The sequence below is a fragment of the Pelophylax lessonae genome (assembly GCF_965119305.1).
Source record: "Pelophylax lessonae genome assembly, chromosome: 12".
Taxonomy (NCBI): Eukaryota; Metazoa; Chordata; class Amphibia; order Anura; family Ranidae; genus Pelophylax; species Pelophylax lessonae.
Window position 1 is genome coordinate 155,495,577 of NC_138779.1, and position 21,844 is coordinate 155,517,420.

A 21,844-nucleotide genomic window follows, 5' to 3' on the forward strand; every position below is an offset into this window, starting at 1 on the left:
GACATCGGTTTCCGGGTTACTAGATCCGAGACCCGAACTAAGCAGATTCCAGCTTTGTTCGGGTCTCCGGACGCTCGGGCATCTCGGTGGGACGGGAGAGCCTAGATGAGTCGCGGAAGGCGGCGGTAGGGGGACGCCCCCTCCCACTGCTTGGGATAACAGCCGAGTGGCTTCTTAGGTGCATCGGTTGTTATCCCAAGAAAGCCAACCGCCGGCTCTAAAAAATGGTACTGGAGTACCCTGGTACAACCACTTCAAGCCGACGCAGCATATTTGCGTACGGTCGGAGTGAAGGGGTTAAGTTGTTGTTGGGTACATTTCTTTATTACAGTATTTCCTCTCTAATCTTTAAACGTAAAGTTTTCATTTCTTTGAGTTGATTTCATTTTTCTACCTTTTGTAAACAATTTAAGAAAGGTTCATTGTAATTTTCTTTCAAGATCAAATCAAACTTATTTGGATCAGTTGTCACGGGACCCTTAAATTACATAAGGCCCGTAGGTCAATTTGGTAATTTAACATTGATTGCTAGTAAGAATTGTAATCCTAAACATGCATTATCAATTAATATATGCATTTTAGGAACCTACTTTGGATCCATCTCTTGAATCATAGGTTTGGATATTGTTCTTATATTTTGATCGAATATGGATCCCATGAACTTTCGATTTTTCAGCATACGCCATTCTGTAAGAGACAGGGAAAGGTTTTTATTTATTTGTTTTTTTATATTTTAAGAGCACACTTCGCAAGAATTAATAGATCACTTGGTAGCATTACCAAACAATTATTTTGAAGAAAAAGAAACATTGCTTTCTTGAGAAAAAAAAAAAAAATAAACAACTAAGGTTACAGACTTCTACATATATAAATCGCAAGCTATACAGAGAAAATTTGATTTTTGTCTTACCGTAAAATCCTTTTCTCTGATGTTCATTGACGGACACAGCTCCATAATCTTCTTAACCACTTGCCGACCGCCGCACGACTATCTACGGCGGCGGTCAGCCCCTCACAGGCAAAGTGACGTAGGTCTACGTCGCTCGCCTGTGAGGGTTTAGGGAGCGAGCGCGCGCCGCCGGAGGCGCGCTCCCGCTCCCGCGTGGTCACGGACCCCCCCGCGCGTGTGACCGGCGGACCCGATCGCCGCCGGCCACTCTGCGATCGGCGGGGGAGAGGGAGAAAGTCAGGCAGCTTGTGTAAACAAGCTGCCTGTCATTCTCCTCTCTGTATGAGAGCTGATCACATGGATCTACTATGTAGATCCATTGATCACTCTGCATACAGTTGAAGCCACAGCCAATCACAGTTAGAATCACGCCCCTAGGGACACACACAGCCCCTCCCTCTCAAATAAAGTTAACCCCTTCACTACCAGTGTATTTTTACAGTAACAGTGCATATATATAGCACTGATTACTGTAGAAATGTCACTGGTAACCCCAAAAGTGTCAAAAATGTCAGTCAAGGGTCCGATCTTTCCGCCGCAATGTCGCAGTACCGCAAAAAAAAATCGCAGATCGCCGCCATTACGCGTTAAAAAAAAAACCAACAAAAATGACAAAAATCTTTCCCTTTGTTAGTAAACGCAATAACTTTTGCGCAAACCAATCAAAATACGCTTTTTGCGATTTTTTTTACCAAACATAGGTAGCATAAAACAAATTGGCCGAAAATATTAAAAAATTTTGATTTTTACATTTTTTTTTGGGGGAATTTCATATAAAAAAAAGGGAAAAATATTGCTATTTTTGCAAAATTTACGCTCTTTTTTTGTTTATAGCGCGTGATCAAAAAATCGCACAGGTGATCAAATACCGCCAAAAGAAAGCTCTGTTTGTGGGAAAAAAAGGACGCCAAATTCGTTTAGGTACAGCGTCGCACGACCGCGCAATTGTCCGTTAAAGTCACGCAGTGCCGAATCGCAAAATACCCTCTGGTCGTTTAGCAGCCAAATCCTCCGGGGCTTAAGTGGTTAACCATTGGGTTATGCTGCCCCCTACAGGAATAGGACACTAGGCAGGAAAAAGCTTTACCACGCCTATGAAGCAGTCCCAGGGGATATACTCTCACACTTTGCTATAGGCATTCAGTTTTGTTACAAGCAGCCTCAGACAAAAAATAACCCAACTCAATAGAGGGGTGGGTGCTGTGTCTGCATTCAGGGACACGGGCTAAATTCACTAAAACATATTGCATGCAATATTTGGATCACAGGACTCATTTGATTCAAATATCGCATGCCATATTGGAAAAGTGAATTCACCTGTGAACACATGTGCATTCTATGTGGGCAAACACAGATCTTCACACAGATGCATTTTAAGTAGTTATTGGGTACATTACATTAATACAGTATTACTTACACATGTGTGAAAGAGGTCTTACTCTCACACTGCTGTCATTGCCCCTGTGTTCTCTTCCCCTTCCCACTTTTGGAGTGTGAAGTTTTTATTTCTTTCTTTTTTTTGTGTCTTTTTGCTACATAGAAAACTGGAGTAGTCTTTATTTCTAGTATTCTTTCTGGACGGGACACCAGAGACAAAGACTATTCTCTACTAAACAGTAAACATGTTGCAAAAAATTTTAAAATTAAGATTTTTTGCAACACTGGTCAGTAATAAGTGAGAAGTGAAAAACGTTTATCAAGAAAAAGCCTACAAAAAACAAAACAAAAAAGACAACCCTGCTGTCCTGAAAGACAACTCTCAAACTGTTCCCGGTAAGGTAAACTCTTATTTTCCCCCAGTCATATTCCAGGACAAAACATAAGAGGATAAACAAGTCATGAAACTCGTTAGGGGCCATAGACAGGAGGACTACTTTGCTCCTCAGAAGCTGGAAGAAGATGCAATTATTAGTGACAAAGGGAGCTGGAAAAGTTAAAACTGCGCAACTACCTTCTTTGAGGAAGCACCAACTCTTACAGCACATTAAGTGGCCAAAGCACTCATGTAGAAGGCTGGCAAGGAAGGAGGTGAGGCCATATTCATTGTCTTACAAGATTCCAGATTGTCGATTTGATTACCTTTAGAAGTTAAAAAATAAAAAATACACAGAGTTTGGGAAACCAGAGTGAGAGCAGCTGTGCTGCAGGTATGTCTCTGGACCTGAAGCCCTGCACACATCTGCACACGCACAGACAGCGAAGGAGGAAATAGTGAAATTGAGGTCTAGGCGACAAACACAGAAGTACTGATTTGCAACACAAATAAATTACATGAAAAAAAAAAAAAAAAATATGTAAGGTAAGGTAAGAGGGGGGGGGGGGGGGGTGGTGACAATGCAACATGCCATGGCCTTTAGGGTTCAGTTACACTTTAAACAAAACATGAGCATCCTCTCACCATGGTTCCTTGCCTTGTATCTCCTATGCAAGGAGGAAGCACAACTACTGACCAGTGCACAAGAAAAAAATATTTTTCTTTGCCAATGCTTTTTATGGGTCTCTAGGAGGCAACTGGAATTGTGTTCTAAAACTGGCATTTACTTTCAGAAGATTTATAAAATTGCAACCCACACATTCAATAAAATGAATGGCTAACTCCACCTTTCTGAGCATGTTTTAGGTTACACAGATATGTAGGAGCAGGGCTTTTTTTCAGCGGGAACGCGGGGGAACGCAGTTCCGGCACCTCCAACACTGAATGTATGTAATGGCAAAGGAGTGCTGGGGTGTGCTGAAGGGCCATTGATGCTGACTGCCGGGGAAACTATTGTTCCTGAAGAAGATCTATTTTTGCATGGTGGTCTATTATTGCTGGGCAGGTCAATTATTGTTGCTGGTGGGGGATCTATTATTTCTGGGGGGAGAGGGCTTATGTTGCTTGGGGGTCAATTGTTGCTTGAAGAGATCTACTGTTGAGTAGGGGTCTATTGTTGCTGGAGTGCATCTATTTTTGTGTGACAGTCTATTGTTGCTGGTGAGGAATCTATTGTTGATTGGGCTTATGTTGCTAGCGGAAAGGGGGGGGGGGGGTAAATTGTTGCTGGAAGGGATCTACCGTTGAGAGAGGGGGTCTGCTGTTGCTGGCTGCTGGAAAGTCTATTGATGCTGGGCTGGCTGCTGGGAAATCTGTTTTTGTTGCCGGGCTCTATTGTTGTTGGGGTCCATTGTTGCTGGGGAGGGTCTCCATTGTTGCTGAGGGGGATCTATTGTTGCTGGCTGCGGGAGATCTATTTTACTGCTTTTCTTGTTATTAACGAATTCCATACAAATTACTCATCACCACAAAATGATAGTTGGTTCTGTATTCTCTAAAAGGGGCAGTACTGGGAGGTGGGTAGGGGGTGGAACCAAGGATTGGTGCTCAGAGGTGGGTAGGGGGCAGAGACAAGGAGTGACTCAGAAAGGGGAAGTTCCTGCACCTATTCTCTGAGAAAAAAAGCCCTGTGTAGTTGCATCTAATTGTCTTGGGCAACTCATTTAGGAATATCTACGGAAAATAGGAATAGAGGAATAGAAGTGTCCTAGGTTCTTGTTGCTCAAAGCAAATATCCTTCTGTTGCTACTACAGACTAAAGCCCCGTACACACGTACTGATCGTCGGCCGAACGATCGGCCGTCTTTTGTCCCTGGGCTGTCGTGTCTGCTGAAAAGTGCAAAAGACTGCACACGAATTTTGTCCGCCGACTGCAGAAGTGATGTCATGTGATGGTTAACTTTCCCTGTGTTTTTTCTTTTCTGAGCATGCCCAGTCTTGCAAATCTGCTGTCTGTCGGCCGAATTCTATACTGACTGGCGAACAATCGGCCGTTCTGGTGTCGGCATACAAAAATTTTAATGCTTGCACGACAGATTCTGTTCGGCCGAAAGTGCGCTGTCGGAAGCATCATACTAACAAGCCGAAAATCGGCCGATCGGTCGTCGGCCGAATCTTTTCGGCCGACAATCTGCACGTGTGTACGGGCCTTTAGAAACAGAAGCTGTCAAGAACTTGTATGAGGAAGGACAGTGCTTTTCCAATATAAGAAACCCGTGGTGATGAATCAAACATACAGAAACATTTACAGGGAAGCTTCTGCTCAAGATAAAATTCAACATGGAGCAAACCCAACTGCTGACTTAGAAAAGACATAAAATCTAAAGTTTTCCGGAATTCCTTCAGGTAGAAGGTAAGGACTATAATAGGAAGATCAGCTTCCTCATAATGCTGTTCCTTTAAATGATTTACTTATACCAAATAAAATTGCTAAATGAGCATGTTCTATTTCTTATTAGATAATTATGTATTATAAATAAAGATAAGGTAGCTTACAATTAGGTGGTATAGGAAAGACAGTTCAATTTATTACCTCTAGAAAGTTCCAGTGCATATTTGTTTTCTAAACCTTCCATTGCCACTGTGATGAAGAATTCCCTGAAAAGTTCGTTATTCTGAAAAAAAGAGAAGAATAGAAATGCAGATCAATTTATTTCCAAGGGAACTTTTAATATTAAAAGATTCCAAAAAAAGGTCACATGGACTTTTAAGGTGCCCGAAAAAATAACACACAAAGAATTCAATACATTATAAAAAAATTGCAGGAAGAATCACTCCACATATTACACTTTATTAATACCATTGATTAATCATCAAAAACTAGACAGAGTCCAACTAAAATACATAAAAAAATAAATAAAAAATTGTAAGGTGGCAAGGCTCACTGTCTGGCACATTACTTATAACCATAAATTAGATCATTCCATAGTGTACAGGAGCATTTTAGGGATGACTGTTATTCCTCAACAGGTTTCGCAGGAATCTATAACTGCGTCTTCAGGACAGTAGCAGCTACCAAGGAAAAAGTATATAGACAATTTGAAATACTGTACATAAATGCACAATTGTGATATATGCTGTGATAGGACCGAATACATGCAACCGTAACTTTTAATATTTAATCATTGATGATCATAGAAGGTTACAAATACATAGGTTGTAGAATACCTTAATCTTGTCAAAGAAAGAACTGTTTATCACAATATCATAAGCTGTGCAACCACTTCCACCTGTAAAAAAACAAAAAACAAAGACTATTTCAGGTGCTTTTAAATTACAGCTTTTCTCAGTTTACACATGTAACTCAAACTGTAACTCCTTCACGCCAATGTAACGCATTCATGCGGCCCCACGGAAGTGGGCTTTTTTCTGTGGGGCTGCATATATGCGTATTTCCTATTGTTCTGGGTGTGCGCCGCACAACGCGCTCCCAGAACAGAGATTGGGGTCTCACGAGAGCCTCGTACTAGCGATCGGGACCCAGAACTCCAGATTCTGGGTCACCTGATCGCTGTGGCAGCCTCTGATTGGCTACCACAGTAATCAGTCAATGTGAAACCAGCCTGTTTTTTTCTCTCTCTGTGAATAGTGGAGAGAGATACATCGTAACTTTCTCTCCTTGCAGAGAGAAAAAAAAGAGTATAAGAAAAATAAAATAAAAATTATATATATATAAAAAATAAAAAATACAAAAAAAAAAAAATAATACAAATCAAGAAAAAAAATACCAGAGATCAAGGTTTAAACTAGGTTAGTGGTTGGGTCAAGTAAGGTTTAAAGGGTCAGGGTCAGCATCTTCTGGGCAGAATTTTTTTATATTTATTAGTATCAGTTAGTGTCAGTGTGTTTTAGGTAGGACAAGGAAAAAAAGCAAAAATGTGCACTATTATTTCTGGGCTTGTACTACGGGTACAAACAACAGACAACATACACATATGTGGTATCGCTGTGATCATCAGGAGCAGGAGAATTTGTTTTGCGGTGTTCTTTGGTGGTGGGTTATGGAAAGAACAAAAAAAATACAGCTAAATAAAATAAATAAATAAAAAATGTTTATATATATATATAATATATTTTTTTTTTTCAAAGGAAACACACAGGAGATATCCATAACCATTTACCACCAAATAAAAAGCCCAATTTGTCCTGAAAAAAAAAACAAGGTATAATCCACTTGAATGCACAAGCTAATATTTTATTAACACATGTGAAAGTTGCAAAATTGTGTTTCGGCATTAAGATTTGCTTTACCCTTAGGCCCCTTGCACACAATCAAACCGATTGGGTCCCCCTTTTCGTTTTTTAGGCAGACCCGATCGGGCCACCCATTGCCCTCTATGGGGAGGTGGATGTCAGTGGACAAGTGTCCGCTGACCCCCACCTGGCATCCGATCAGACAAAATCTGCTGAAAACAGACGTATGGCAATGTGTTCGCCATCTTTCCAGCGGGTCGGATCGGATGAAAATTGTATGGAAAGAGACATGCAGTCCATCAGGATTGAAGTGCCCAGCAGAAGAGCTAACATATATTATACCAACAATACCACCATGTGTGGAGATATGTCCCAAGATCTGGGCACGCTCAGAAGCTGGCCTGTGTGTCCCAGGGTGTACTTCGCGATTCTTCTTGGGATCAATTACCAACTATATAATAGTTTGTAGTTAGCTTCCAGGGCCACAGCATTCTGAGAGCACGATTTGATTGTATCCCAGATCTGGGACCATTGCTCCGGCAGGTCTGCAAAAGTAATTTTATCCTGTGTACTCCCCCCCCCCCCCCTCCACCTCCCCTTCTTCACACCTCTCCTTCTTCACACCTCTCTCTCTTTTCCTTTCTCCTCCTTTAAATTGATACTTCAGTATCAAGAAAAATATTATAATTGATAACTAGTTTTCAAACTGTGTGTTTATCATTTCAAGTATATCAGTTACTCCAGTTGTCCTCTGCACAGCAAGTCGCTCCCATTAGACTTTGTCAACTCCCATTTGAATTGTAATGATGCTGCACCCAATTTGTTGTATTCTGTCTGTATTATGCTTCAATAAAAATTGAAAAAAAAAAAGAGAGAGCAGACCTGCTTCTGCCCATGTGTGTAATAATATGTAAAGCCCCCTTTCCCAGACTGCATGTGATGATGTGCAATTGAAACGGGGCCCTCATTCTCATTAGTGCTTACAACTCTTTGCTGGACCAAGTCCAACCATTGGGCCACAACAAAGCTCAACTTCCTATTGTTTGCCACACTTCTTATACCTGCAAAGGTAGCATAGGTAAAACTAAAAATTACAGCTCAAGGACCAAGTGTCACAAAGACATTGTTGGGAAATATTCCTCAGTATACAAAATAAACATTTCAGGTACATGCATGACAAATTAAAAAGAAGAAGGTCTCCATAATATCTTACTATTGTCTACTTCAACATGGAGTTCTCCAATGCTCATAGGGACACGGTATCCAGAGGGATCATCTGATTCCAAGATAGTAATGAGCTCCTGCTCACTGAGATCTGGGGGGGCTGGGATTTGACTGGACTTACAGATGTTAATAAAGATCTTTTCATTTTTTGATGTGTGAGTTTTTATGCAAAAACCTGATTAGGAGAAAAAAAAAAAAACAACAAAAATCAAATATTTTCATAAAAAAAGTATAATTAGGAGAAACAAATTAGTTTTAAACAAAGTTCAAAGGGGAGTTTATATAAGCACTTTGTCAATCACTAAAGAAAGACATTATGTCAGGGCTTGACAAATCCCAGGTGCCAGGTTGCCATGCCGACTAAAAATTGTGTCCTGGTGCCTGGGCTTTTGTCAGCCTATTCACTGTTGCAGGGATGCACAATTTGTATTGCCCAAAGCCTGGGACATGCAGTTTTGGGCCCTGGGCAGGTATTTTATTTCTACGCCCCAAGCAGCAGGGCTCACTTGTCAGTTGGAAGCATTTGGGCGCCTCTGATGCCGCCCAATTGCTTCTACACACATGGGTAAGGTGTCCCTTCCCATGTATCCTGAGCTCCATATGCCCCTCTGTGAACCCAAAACTGGCTTAAAAGGCGCCGCTGGGTAAAGGGGAGGGAAGAGAGGGGACACATGCATTAGTGAGAGAAGCACCTCCTCCAACAGGAACAGGAAACACATCACCAATACACTTTAAGTCCCCGTTCACACTGGGGCGACCTGTGAGGCGATCTGGTCGCCTCACAGGTTGCCGTAGGTCGCCTTCCATAGGGAAGCTGCGGACCCGTTCTAATAGGAGCGACACAAGTCGCTCCGACTTAGAAAATGGGTCCAGAGCTTCTTTGGGGCGACCCGGAGCGACCGTCATAGACTTCAATGTTATGAAGTCCGTGCCGGCCGCTCCGAGGTCGCGGCGCGCTGCTCGCACTGCGATCTCGGAGGTCACCCCTGGAAGTCGGATCGCCCCTGTGTGAACGGGGCCTTAAAGGAAGTCCCTCTGCTGAACTGGTCAGTTTTAAACAAGAAACAAAGGACGAAACCTTAAAGCATATACAAACATAAAAACAAACATAAACACAAGAGCGGGAATCTGGCTGTCCTGAAAGACTCCTGGAAATATAGTTATAGTATTCTAACACCAGTTTTCCCCGGTAGTCTTCCAGGACAGCAAGGGGATTAGTAAGAACTTACTATATTAGGGGGGTCAATAAAAGTCCAAAGACCTTTACCATCCTTGGGTTTATCATAAATATTATAGATATGTGGACCCAGTTATCCTAAATTTTAAATAGAGACTAGCCCCAACAGACCCTACACGGAATGACTAGGTCTGAACTATGGAGACAGGCAGTTTACTCTAGGAGAGCTGGACAGGGCTGTAGAATGTCCTTAACCCATAAGCAGACCAGTATCTGCTCCTTTGTGGAAGGAGAAACAGGATGAGCACTGCAAGAGCCCTACAAAATGACCTCCAGCAGGCCACTGGTGTGAATGCCCCTGATCAAACAATCAGAAACAGACTTCATGAGAAGGGCCTGATGTCCTCTAGTGGGCCCTGTGCTCACTGCCTTGTAATGTGGAGTTTGATTGGCATTTGCCATTGAACACCAGAACTGGCAGGTCCACCCTTGGCACCCTGTGCTTTTCAGAGACGAGAGCAGGTTCACCCTAAGCACATGTGACAGACGTAAAAGGGTCTGGAGAAGCAGTGGAGAACGTTCTGCTGCATGTAAAATCATTCAGCATGACCAGTCTGGTGGTGGGTCAGTGATGGCCTGGGGAGGCATATCCATGGAGACCCGCACAAACCCCTATAGGCTAGACAATGGCACTCTGACTGCCATGTGGTATCGGGATGAAATCCTTGAATCCATTGTCAGACCCTACGCTGGTGCAGTGGGTCCTGGGTTCCTCCTGGTGCATGACAATGCCTGGCCTCATGTAGTGAGAGTATGCAGCCAGTTCCTGGAGGATGATGGAATTGATGCCACTGAATGGCCCCCATGCTTGCCTGACCTAATTCCAATAGAGCACCTCTAGGACATTATGTTTTGGTCAGTTCAGCGACGCCAGGTTGTACATTAGTCTGTTCAGGAGTTTAGCAATGCCCTAGTCAAGATCTAGGAGGAAATACCCAAAGGACATCTGTCGTCTCATTAGGAGCATGTCCCGATGTTGTCAGGAATGCATAAAAGGTCATATAAACTATGGAGTAACATTCTGAGTTGCTGCAATGACATTTCAGCAAAATGGACTAGCCTGCTCCATCATTTTGTTACTTTGATTTAAAGTCAGCCCTCTGTAGGTTGAAAATTCTAATTTCCAGTAAACGATGTGGCATCCTTTAATTCCTAATACATTACCCAGTCCAGATCAGTATAGATATCCAGCATGATATTCTTCCCCACTGAGATCTGATGTGTTTTCACATCAGATGTATGAATGTATGAATGTGACAAAGCCCTGTGCCTTGAGACATACATTATCCCTTCAGGGAACCATGTTAATCACTGTGTAAGAATAACATTCTATATACAACAACTTTGGAATAAGGAGACAACTTCGATACCTCAAGCTACTGTGCACCTACTACCACCTGAAAAGACTGAGGAGTAGGGTGTTGGCCTAAAATGCCAACATGACTACAGTACTTCGGGAATATTAGAGGATGCCAAAAATCCACTAGCACAAGTCTCCAAATGCACCCCTCTTTCTGCTAATTGGAGCCCATACATGCCTAATTGCGCACACACATATTTATTCATGCCTGCAACCACTACCACTTCAGTTATTGTAATCATTGCTGAAGATGAGGAGGCAATGCTGCTGGCTGTGTTTGTCAGGGCCTTTTGTGAAGCGGCAGAGGAGGCACGCAACCAAATTGCTGCCATTATGGTCCACCTTTGCCACCTTTAGCACCACTTGCATACTTGGGAACCATGCAGGACTTTGATGTCATGGTTAGATTTGAACTGATGACCCTAGTGCTGCTAGGCAAAAGTGCTAATCACTTAGCCACTGTGCTGCCAATGCAAAAATGTGGTTATAACCCTGTACCAACATTTTATAATAGCACAAGGAAACACACTACAAAATTGCAGTAATATAAACTATCACACCATCTACACATAAAACCATGGAAGAGGTACAACATTGGGATATAAGATAGACGCCCCCCAAATGCACAAGTAGAAGGCAATACATGCAAAAATAGAATTTTTGTAAGAACTTCCGTAAAATTATTTTCTCTGAGTCCTCTGACAGTCACCGCCCATCCATTTAGCCTTCACTATTGGGTAATGGCACCCTCTGCAGGAGTAAGCTAGGCAGTTAGAAATGTTAATAAAAAACTTTTCTATATTTAGACACACCTCTAGGGGGCCGATCCCAGCCATTATCCTGATCCAGTTACTACTGGTCCTCAGTTTGTAGCATGCAGTACCAGAAGGCAATGACCCCCAGATCCAAAAAACTATGGGGGTGGGGGCGGCGACTGTCAGAGGACTCAGAGAAATTTCTCTTATGTCCTCTGACAGTCGCCGCCCATCCATTTAGCCTTCACTATTGGGATGTCCCAAAGTGCAGGTGTGAGGGGTGGGAAGACGCAACCAACTTAAAAGGCAAAAAAAAAAAAAAAAACACCCAAAGGAAGAGACAGAAAAAAATATGTTTTTGCAAAAAACCACCGCACTCAAAGCTATGCGGCCAAAGGAAGCATCCGAGGATGCCAGTACATCAATTCTGTAGAATTTTGTGAAAAGTGTGCACAGACGACCAGGTCGCCACTTTGCACACCTGAGCCACAGAAGCCTGATGGTGAAAAGCCCAAGAGGCACTGACGGCTCTAGTAGAATGGGGCTGTACAGGGAAAGAAGGAACCTGACCCCTGATGGAATAGGCCTGAACAATCGTCTGTCTGATCCACTTAGAAATGATTGCCGTGGACGCAGCCGAGACCTTCCGAGGTCCCCCAGAAAGAACAAACAGGGAATCAGACTTCCGAACAGATTCCATGGCAGAAAGGTAAACCCTGATCGCCCAGACCACATCCAAGGAATGCAAAGCCACCGCCTTTGGATGCTAGGGCTTCGCATATAGCGAAGGCAACACGATATCCTCATTGAGGTGGAAAGTCAACACCATCTTCGGGAACTAAAGACTGATTTGGTCGCAGAACCGCTTCATCCCTATGAATCCCCAGATAAGGAGAACGGCAAGACAAACCTCCAATTCAGGCACTCTGCGAGCAGACGTGATAGCTACCAGAAAAGCAACTTTCTGGGACAACACAGGCAGAGGAATCTCTCTGATGTTCTCAAAGGGAGGTCGTTGTAACACAGACAACACCAAATTCAGGTCCCAGGAAGGCAAGGGAGCCTTCCTCGGGGGAGCCAGATGCTGCACCCCTTGGATGAAAGTGCGAATCAAAGAATTAGTCGCCAAGGGACGCTGAAAAAGGACGGCCAAGGCCGACAACTGACCCTTTATCGTGGTCAGCGTCAAACGCTGATCCACTCCTTCCTGCAGGAAGGCCAAAACCTTTGCCACCGAGAAGGAGCGAGGATGGAAACCATGCGACTCGCACCAGGCAATATACGCTTTCCAGGTGCGATGATAAATCTTTCTAGAAGTAGCTTTACGAGCCATCAATAAGGTAGGGATGACCACATTCGGAAGACCCCTATCTCTCAAGACCTGGCTTTCAACAGCCACGCCATTAAAGCCAGAGACTGTAAAGCAGGATGGAAGATCAGCCCTTGAGACAGAAGATTGTCTCTCAGCGGAAGCCGCCAGGGAAGCTTGACAACCATCTGCACGCTGTCCGCGTACCAGGACTGACGCGGCCAGTCGGGGGGCCACCAGGATGACCTGTATCCATTCTGACACCAACCTGCGGAGGAACTCGGACAACAGCTGAATCGGAGGGAGGGCATACATCAGCCGATACCAGTGCCAAGGCACCAGCAACGCATCCGTGGCATCCGCCAGAGGATCGCGGGTTCTGGCCACGAACCTTCTCACCTTTTTGTTGAGACGGGACGCAAACAGATCCACGTCCGGAGTCCCCCACCGGGCACACAGAAAGTGAAACACCTCCGGATGCAGGGACCATTCTCCTTGGTCCATGGTCTGGCGACTCAGATAGTCCACCTGCCAATTCTCCACACCCGGATGTGAACTGCCGAAATCGCCGGAACGTGTGATTCAGCCCAAGACAGGATCTCGGCCACTTCCTTGGCCGCCCAGGCACTCTTGCTGCTCCCTTGGTGATTGATATAAGCCACAGCCGTGGCTTTGTCTGTCTGTACCCGAACCGGACACCCCTGAAGTCGAGATGACCAATGGAACAGACAAAGATTGATTGCTCAGAGCTCCAAGACATTTATAGGCAAGAAAGCCTCCTCTGCCGACCACATCCCCTGGGCGCAAAGCGTGCCCAGAACTCCTCCCCAACCCGACAGGCTGGCATCCGTGGGGAGCACCGTCCACAGCAAAGGCCGGAAGGACTGGCCCTGTATCAGGGTCGGCGACCAGAGCTACCACAAAATATCCGACCGTACTTGGGGGTTCAGAGAAATCCTCCTGTCGAAAGACTGAGGTATCCTGTCCCACCTGGCCAGGATCTATGCTTGCAGAATCCTTGTGTGAAATTGAGCAAATGGGACGGCTTCAAAAGTCGAATCCATCAGACCCAGAGACCGCATACAGGTCCGCAAGGAGGAGAGATCGTTGTCCCTGAGGGACCTGATCTCGTCCTGCAGGGTCCCGAGTTTGTCCTCCGGAAGGAAAACTCGTGCATGAACCAAGTCCAGGACCATCCCCAGGTACTGAAGACGAACGGAAGGAGTTAGTGCCGACTTCTGAAAATTGATGGTCCACCCGAACTCCTAGAGTGTCTGAACCATCACGGCCAGATCGCTCGTCAAAGTTGCACACGAGCTCGACCTTAACAGGAGGTTGTCCAGATAACAGAGGACCGCAATCCCCTTTAAATGCAATAAAGCCAGCACTGGAGCCAAAACCTTGGTGAAGACCCGGGAGCCAAAGCGAGACCGAAGGGCAATGCCACAAACTGATTATGCTCCTCTGCCACCGCGAAGCGGAGATACCGCCGATGACCCTCTGAGACAGGGATGTGCAGCGTGAACAGGTTGGAATAAAAACCACAAAACCTGTCCCGTGAAGGCACGGGCACAATGACTCCTTGGGCGAGCAGATCTTGCACCGCCCCCATGAGATCTCTGAGACGATCGGGAGTCAGCTGGAGATTTTATGGGAAGAAGCTGTCTGCGGGGTGAGATCGAACTCAATCTTGTACTCTGAACGAATCAGCTTGCGAACCCACCTGTCCCGAATGCTGGACAACCAGGGTTCCTGAAAGCAACGCAGACTTCCCCCCACCCCTAAGACAGGTGAGGGCGTCCCTTCAGGAAGAGGCGGACTGGGCCGCCGAGCCAGACTGACCGGCCTTTGGCTTACCCGACCACGGCTTCTTGTGACCACCGGAGGGCTTGAATGATATTCCCTTGTCCTGCGCCCCGAAGGCATGAAAGGACCCACGCTGAGCTTTGAAGGAAGGCCCCCGCCTAGCGCGGGAGGACTTACCCTTAGTGACCTGGGGCAACAGAGTACTCTTACCCACCGTAAGCCCTGTAATTAACTCCTCCAGAGTGTCCCCAAAATGATGACTCCCCACATAAGGAACAGCAGACACCGTCTGTTTGGAAGTGTGGTCAGCCAACCAGCTGTTTAGCCAAATAATGCGGCGGATCGCGACCCTGACCGCAGACAACCGAGTGACTAACGGAGCCTCGTCCAAGGCTGCGTCACACAGGTACATACCAGTCTGGGTAATCTGATCCACCATGGCAAGGGCAGTCGGAGAAGCCCACTTCACCACCTGGATACTCCAAAACACCTTGGACCACGCAGTGAGAGCCTGAGAGGCCATCACCGAGGCGCAAACAGGTTTTAGCAGGGAGCCCGCCCCCAGTGAAAGTGGCGGGAAAGAACCTCCATGCACCTATCAGCTGGATCCTTGAACACCGGGGAGTTCTCCACCGGCATCAAGGTGGATATATTCAGCCTAGAGACAGTGTGGTCCTTCTCGGGGGACATCGTCCAATGTTGAGCCGCAGCCTCCAAAAAAGGGATAGCTGTGGTGAAAACTCTTAGGCACTACCAGCATATGTTTCATGCGACGCCACTGATCGTTCACAAATGTGTGAAACTCCTCAGGGCAGGGAAAAACCTGACTCGATTCCTGGGCCCTTCGGAACCCGAAAGCAGCCCACTGACTTGACTGAGATGCTCATCGTCAAAATTTTTGAGTCCCCTTAAGGGCGCTAATGAGGGCCTCCATCACAGCGCGTTCCCACGCCACCGAGGAGGAAGATTCCACCTCCACCCCCTCAAAAGCCGAGGACAGGGACCCCTCCAGGGGGACATCATCGGTGGCAACCAAATTCAGGCTCTGAGTCAGAGGACTGGGAGGGCAAAGGCCGTTGTTTTGGAAGAGCGTTCCGACAGCAGCAGACCCACTTTGGACGCAAAAAACGCAAGAGCAGCTGATAATGAGGCCATGGAAGAGGTTTCAGGAGTATCCAAAGCCCCCACCAGGCCTGCGGGGAAATTGTTAGCCTGGGAGTCCAGAATGCCAATATAAAATGAATGGGACGCTGCCCCTTTAAATCGGCGGTTCCCGCGGACCCCCACCACAGCCTGCACTATTTGAAAGAGCCCCTTTAGATAATGCAAAATCCACAAGAAACAACAGTTTTGGCAGAAAAATGCCCTTGGCATTAGTAACAATCCACCCACAGTGTCAGTAACTGTCACACGCTGCTCAGTGAGAAAATGAAAGGGAGGGAGGAAGTTACCTCACGCCCCTAGAGGCCTTGCCTATGAGCCACAAAAAAATGGTGCCTATAGAAACTCAATGTAAAAAGTCACCGGCAAGATGGCCGTTGCCCTTAATAGACATGTGCCCTTAGCCAAGATGGCGCCTGATTGGTGCCAGGACAAGGTCCTAAAATGGCTGCTGCCCACACACAGAGCTCAGCCACCTGCCCTCATCTAAAATGTCGGCCGCGCTAAACGGCGCCAAATTAAGCACATACATGCGGTTTGGCCACCACAGGGGACCCCAGGGAAAACCCCTCACAGCTATGGAGCCCTCCCACACCCCCCAGGTACAGCAAGTACCCCGCACAGTGCCCTCAGCAGGGCCAGGGAGGAAGGGAAAATACACCAAGCCGGGCAGAAGGGGGATCCCACAGAGACCACCAGCCCTGCCATCTCCTAAGTGTGGGCCCACAACCCCCCCAAGTGTCCTAGTCCCAGGGACAAGGGGGTATCAGTACTCACCAGTCCAGAAAAAGCGGGCACCGCTCTGATACGGGAGACCTCCCACCCTAAGTGGGGGTGCCATCAGCCAAGGAGGGATGCTAGCAACACGCCGGCGTTCCAGAGTTGAGACACCCTCGGCGAAGAAGAGCTAGCCTACTCCTAATGCTAGGCAGCATAAAAGTGAGGACCAGTGGTAACTGGATCAGGATAATGGTTGGGGTAGGCCCCCTAGAGGTGTGTCTAAGTGTAGAAAAGTTTTTTTATTAACATTTCTAACTGTCTAGCTTACTCCTGCAGAGGGCGCCATTATCCAATAGTGAAGGCTAAATGGATGGGCGGCGACTGTCAGAGGACGTAAGAGAAATAGAGTTCTTATAATGGGGGGTTGTAATGGTAAATTTGCTGCAACACTCCACACTAAGTGAAGCACAGGAAGATAAGACATTCCATAAATTGCCTTAAAACTTGGAAAAACCAAGTTTCTACCCATGTGTAAGTTATGTAGAAGGAACCACTGTGGTACAGATACGGCCAGCGCTCATGCCAACATAGCTACTGTGCGAGCCCCTGCCAAATATTGAATTTTTCCTACATCTTAGCTGTAAAATCCTTTTCTTGGAGTACATCACAGGACACAGAGCCGGTTAGATTCATAACTATTTGGGATGTCCATGTCCAAAAGCAATACCCTTGAGAAGAAGGAGGAACATCACAGAAAACTGCCACCAAAGAAGGACCTACTCTGCTGTTTGTAATACGCTGAGGCCAAAGGCAGTATCTTCTGTGGTTTTGACACACACCTGGTAAAAACCCTGTACATGTATGAACCAAAGACCAAGTAGTAGCCTTGCAAACCTAAACCACTGACGCCTGATGGTGGATAGCCCAAGATGCGCCCACACACCTGGTAGTGAAGCTTTCCCCAGAAAGGGTGCTGACATTCAAGTAAATCCTAACTGTTCAAACTACTGTATATTAGACATTCTTCTTGCCGAAGTGATAGTACCCAAAGAAGCCACGCTTCAAGTCAAAGAACTAACAGAGTTTCTCGAATTGGTTCAAAAGATGGCTTATGCAAAGACAGACAAGACCAAATTCAAATCCCAAGGACACTAGGGTGGCCTGACAGGTGGGACTGCCTGCTTTACACTCTGCATGAAGCTTGATTCAAGGGCTGCAAGGGGTCTCGGGCAAAAAAATGTATAGGGAAGAAATATGACCCTTAATGGCACTTAAAGAGGTTGTAAACTTGTTTAAAAATTTTTTTTTTTTTTTACAACCTGCAAGAGAAAGACATAATGAGCTAGTATGCATCGCATACTAGCTCATTATGAAATACTTACCTTAGAACGAGCCCCCGCCGTGCCGCTCTCTTACCTGTATGACGGGCGACATGACATGTCGCTCGTCTTCCGGGATCGCGGCATCCGGTCATCTGATTGGCCGGAGCCGCGGTGACGTCACTCCCGCGCACGCGCGCGGGAGCCGACGGTCACGGCACGGGGCTCTGAAGGAACGGCACGATCAGCCGTTCCTTCAGAGCGCATGCGCCAGTGACGTCACTGGCTGCATTAAAGGTAAATATCTCCTAAACGGTACATGTTTAGGAGATATTTACAGTACCTATAGGTAAGCCTTATCATAGGCTTACCTATAGGTACAACTTCCTGAGGAGGGTTTACTTCCTCTTTAAGACCAGTAAATATTTGGTATATATAATGGTGGGTATGGTGGGAAAATGAAGAGGGAGTGGAATATGGGGAAAGGGAAGGAAAAATAAAGGGATTTGTCTACCAGTCCTGGATATGGGGATTTGAATGTGCACAAACATCAACAGAAAAATAGGTTAAAAGGAATTAATCCATATTTATTGGAAATACAACAGTATTTGTATAAAAGGGATGCAGTCATAAGGCTATAACAATACATGTTGAGCTTCTTCAGCATCCAAGTATACATGCAAATAGAGAAAACCTTTTTAATGAAACAGTATCTGAAATAAATAACAGTACATACCAATATACACCAAACAATGTACATAATAGAAAATACAATACAATTTATTTATAATGCACATCAGTGGTGGAGATGAAAATGGAAGAGCAGGTGACAGGAAAAAAAAAAGGAGGGGAAAGAGAGAGATAATCATAGCATAATTCTGTTTGTTTTCTTGAAAGAAAAAAACATAAGTGCACTTGCAGCAGTAAAAAAGTTTGAGCATATATGTATCCAGGGTTCACCCCTGCAGCGTCCGTGTTGGCTGTCAGATTGGCGTCACTATCTTTTCCCCCACTTGATGTGTTTCGCCCCTCCCACTGCGCATCTTCAGAAGCACTTATGAAGACGGGCAGTGGGAGGGGTGAAACGCGTCAAGCGGGGGAAGAAATAGTGGTGCCAATCCGACAGCTGACACGAACGCTGCGGCGGCGGTCCCTGGATATACAGTTTCTCACATTTTTGTAAATATTTTATGTGGCAACACTGAAGAAATTACACTTTGCTATAATGTAAAGTAGTGAGTTTACAGCTTGTATAACAGTGTAAATTTGCTGTCCCCTCAAAATAACTTAACACACAGCTATTAATGTCTAATCCGCTGGCAGCAAATGGGAGTACACCCCTATGTGAAAATGTCAATGTTCAATAGGGTTTAGGTCTGGAGGCCAGTCCATCACCTTTACCCTTACTTATTTAGCAAGGCAGTGGTCTTCTTTGAGGTGTGTTTTTGGGTCGTTATGTAGGAATACTGCCCTGCGGCCCACGCTCTAAAAGGAGGGGATCATGCTCTGCTTCAGTATGTCACAGTACATGTTGGCATTCATGGTTCCCTCAATAAACTGTAGCTCCCCAGTGCCAGCAGCATGCATGCAGCCCCAGACCATGACACTCCCACCACCATGCTTGACTTTAGGCAAGACACACTTGTCTTTGTACTCCTCACCTGGTTGCCGCCACAAATGCTTGACACCATCACCAAATAGGTTTATCTTGGTCTCATCAGACCACAGGACATGATTCCAGAATACCATGTCCTTAGTCAGCTTGTCTTCAGCAAAATTTTTGTGGGCTTTCTTGTGCATCATTCTTAGAAGAGTCTTCCTTCTGGGACAGCCATGCAGACCGATTTGATGCAGCGTGCGGCGTATGGACTGAGCACTGACAGGCTGACCCTCTACCCCTTCAACCTCTGCAGCAATGCTGGCAGCACCCATACGTCTATTTCCCAAAGACAACCTCTGGATATGACGCTGAGCACATGCATTCAACTTCTTTTGCCGACCATGGCGAGGCCTGTTTTGAGTGGAACCTGTCCGGTTAAACCGCTGTATGGTCTTGGCCACCGTGCTGCAGCTCAGTTTCAGGGTCTTGGCAATCTTCTTATAGCCTAGGCCATCTTTATGTAGAGCAACAAATTTTTTTTCACATCCTCAGAGAGTTCTTTGCCATGAGGTGCCATGTTGAACTTCCAGTGACCAGTATGAAAGAGTGAGAGCAATAACACCAAATTTAACACACCTGCTCCCCATTCACACCTGAGACCTTGTAACACTAACGGCTCACATGACACCGGGGAGGGAAAATGGCTAATTGGGCCCAATTTGGACATTATGACTTAGGGGTGTACTCACTTTTGTTGCCAGCGGTTTAGACAAATAATGGCTGTGTGTTGAGTTATTTTGAGGGGGCAGCAAATTTACACTGCTTTACACTCCCTACTTTCCATTGTAGCAAAGTGTGATTTCTTCAGTGTTGTCACATGAAAACATAGAAAAACTGGATTTTTGACTTACCTTAAAATCCTTTTCTCTAAAGTTCATTGACAACGCAGTTCTCTCTGATCCATATCAGTAGGGTTATACTGCCCCCTACAGGAGTAGGGCACTAGGCAGAAAAAAAGTTCTGGCTAAGCCTATGGGCAGTCCCGGAGGGTACACCCTCTCTCTTCCTGCACAGGATGTCAATTTTGTATCAAAGCAGTGTCAGAAAGTAACACCAACCCAAGCTCCAGCGTGGCATCACAAACAAATTGCAGCCCCTGCGCCAGCTGGTCCAACAGCTCCCCCAGGGCAGGAGGGACTTTCCCCTCACCAGGTCACGGCGTTGGAACTCCACCCATCAGGCAGAATCTGCGTGGCAGGGGCAATCATGAACAATGTGCCCAGTGCAGACCCGCCAGGGAGCACAGATCGCAAGCCACAGCCTGCGCCATGCTATCCCCCCAAGTCCTTAAAGGACAGGGATTCTTCTACTGGAACAACGGTGGGCCAATGCACCCTGGAGACCGCACATCCACTATAGGTGGAACAGTCCAAAGTACCAGAGACTCCACAAAAGGTTAACGTCTAGCAGGCGCTTAGACATCCCAGGGGAACGTCTCAGACGTTCCCATCCTACATGAGCCTGCTAGCAAAACAAGCTGCTCCGCATGGCATGTGAGTGCCAGATGTTACCTGCGCCCCAGGCACAGCCGCCACTGCGTCCTCCAAATCGCAGGGTGTCACGCACCGAAACAACCAGTGCATCCAACAGCGCCTGTATCATGCGTGGCAGGGGGGGTGAAATGTCGTCCTCATCACCCGAGGAGATAGGGTGCGAGGTACCAGACCTGGCAGGGAGGCCCACGTCTGCGGCGGCAGAGTCAGGCTCAGAATCCGACACAGGAGGCAGGGGTAGGTGGGGAAACGTTTCAGCGCACCTCCCACCTGACATCGGCTGCTGAAAGTTGTGTACACACTAGCCGAAAATCGTACGATTTTACCTTGGATGGGAATTTTTGGCAGATTTTTTACTAGTGTGTACCCCACTTAAGGCTGGTAAACCCAGTAAAATGTTGCTAACAGGCACTTTTGATCCCATAGCTTTTTCTAAGCTATTAAAAAAGCTACGAGATCAAAAACACCGGTTAGCAACATTTTACCGTGTTTACCATCCTTAGAGCGTTTTTTTACAGCTTAAAAACTCCTCCTAAAACCCACTAATTCTGGCTTTTTTTTCCTGCCAGAAAACGCCCCAGCAAAAAAACGCTGATAACAGCCTAAGTTTGCATAGACACATAGAATAACATTCTGGGGAGTTTACTGGCTGTAGAAAAAAAAGGCAGAAACCAAAAACAGCAGCTGTAAAAATGTCCAGTGTGCATAAAGGACCTAAAGTTACACCCAAGCACATAAAATCCCCCCCCTCTTAAAAAAATTTTGAGGCCACCCCCACATATACGCACATACAAATGTAAACGCACACATTGGGGCGCCTATGCATTAAAAAACGTTGATCGCG

The 21,844-nt window shown here is 46.0% G+C and overlaps 1 protein-coding gene across 2 annotated transcripts in view; it reads right to left on the reverse strand.

The window, feature by feature from the left end:
• The window catches only part of PIH1D1 (PIH1 domain containing 1), an 83,387-nt gene that overhangs the window by 53,757 nt on the left and 7,786 nt on the right, over positions 1-21,844 (reverse strand). For both annotated transcript variants that reach the window (XM_082273151.1, XM_082273150.1), the window contains exons 3-6: positions 8,170-8,355; positions 5,931-5,992; positions 5,296-5,377; positions 591-687 (exon numbers count right to left, since the gene is read on the reverse strand). In XM_082273151.1, the coding sequence (XP_082129277.1) occupies positions 591-687; positions 5,296-5,377; positions 5,931-5,992; positions 8,170-8,355 (427 nt within the window). The remainder of the gene's footprint in view (positions 1-590; positions 688-5,295; positions 5,378-5,930; positions 5,993-8,169; positions 8,356-21,844) is intronic.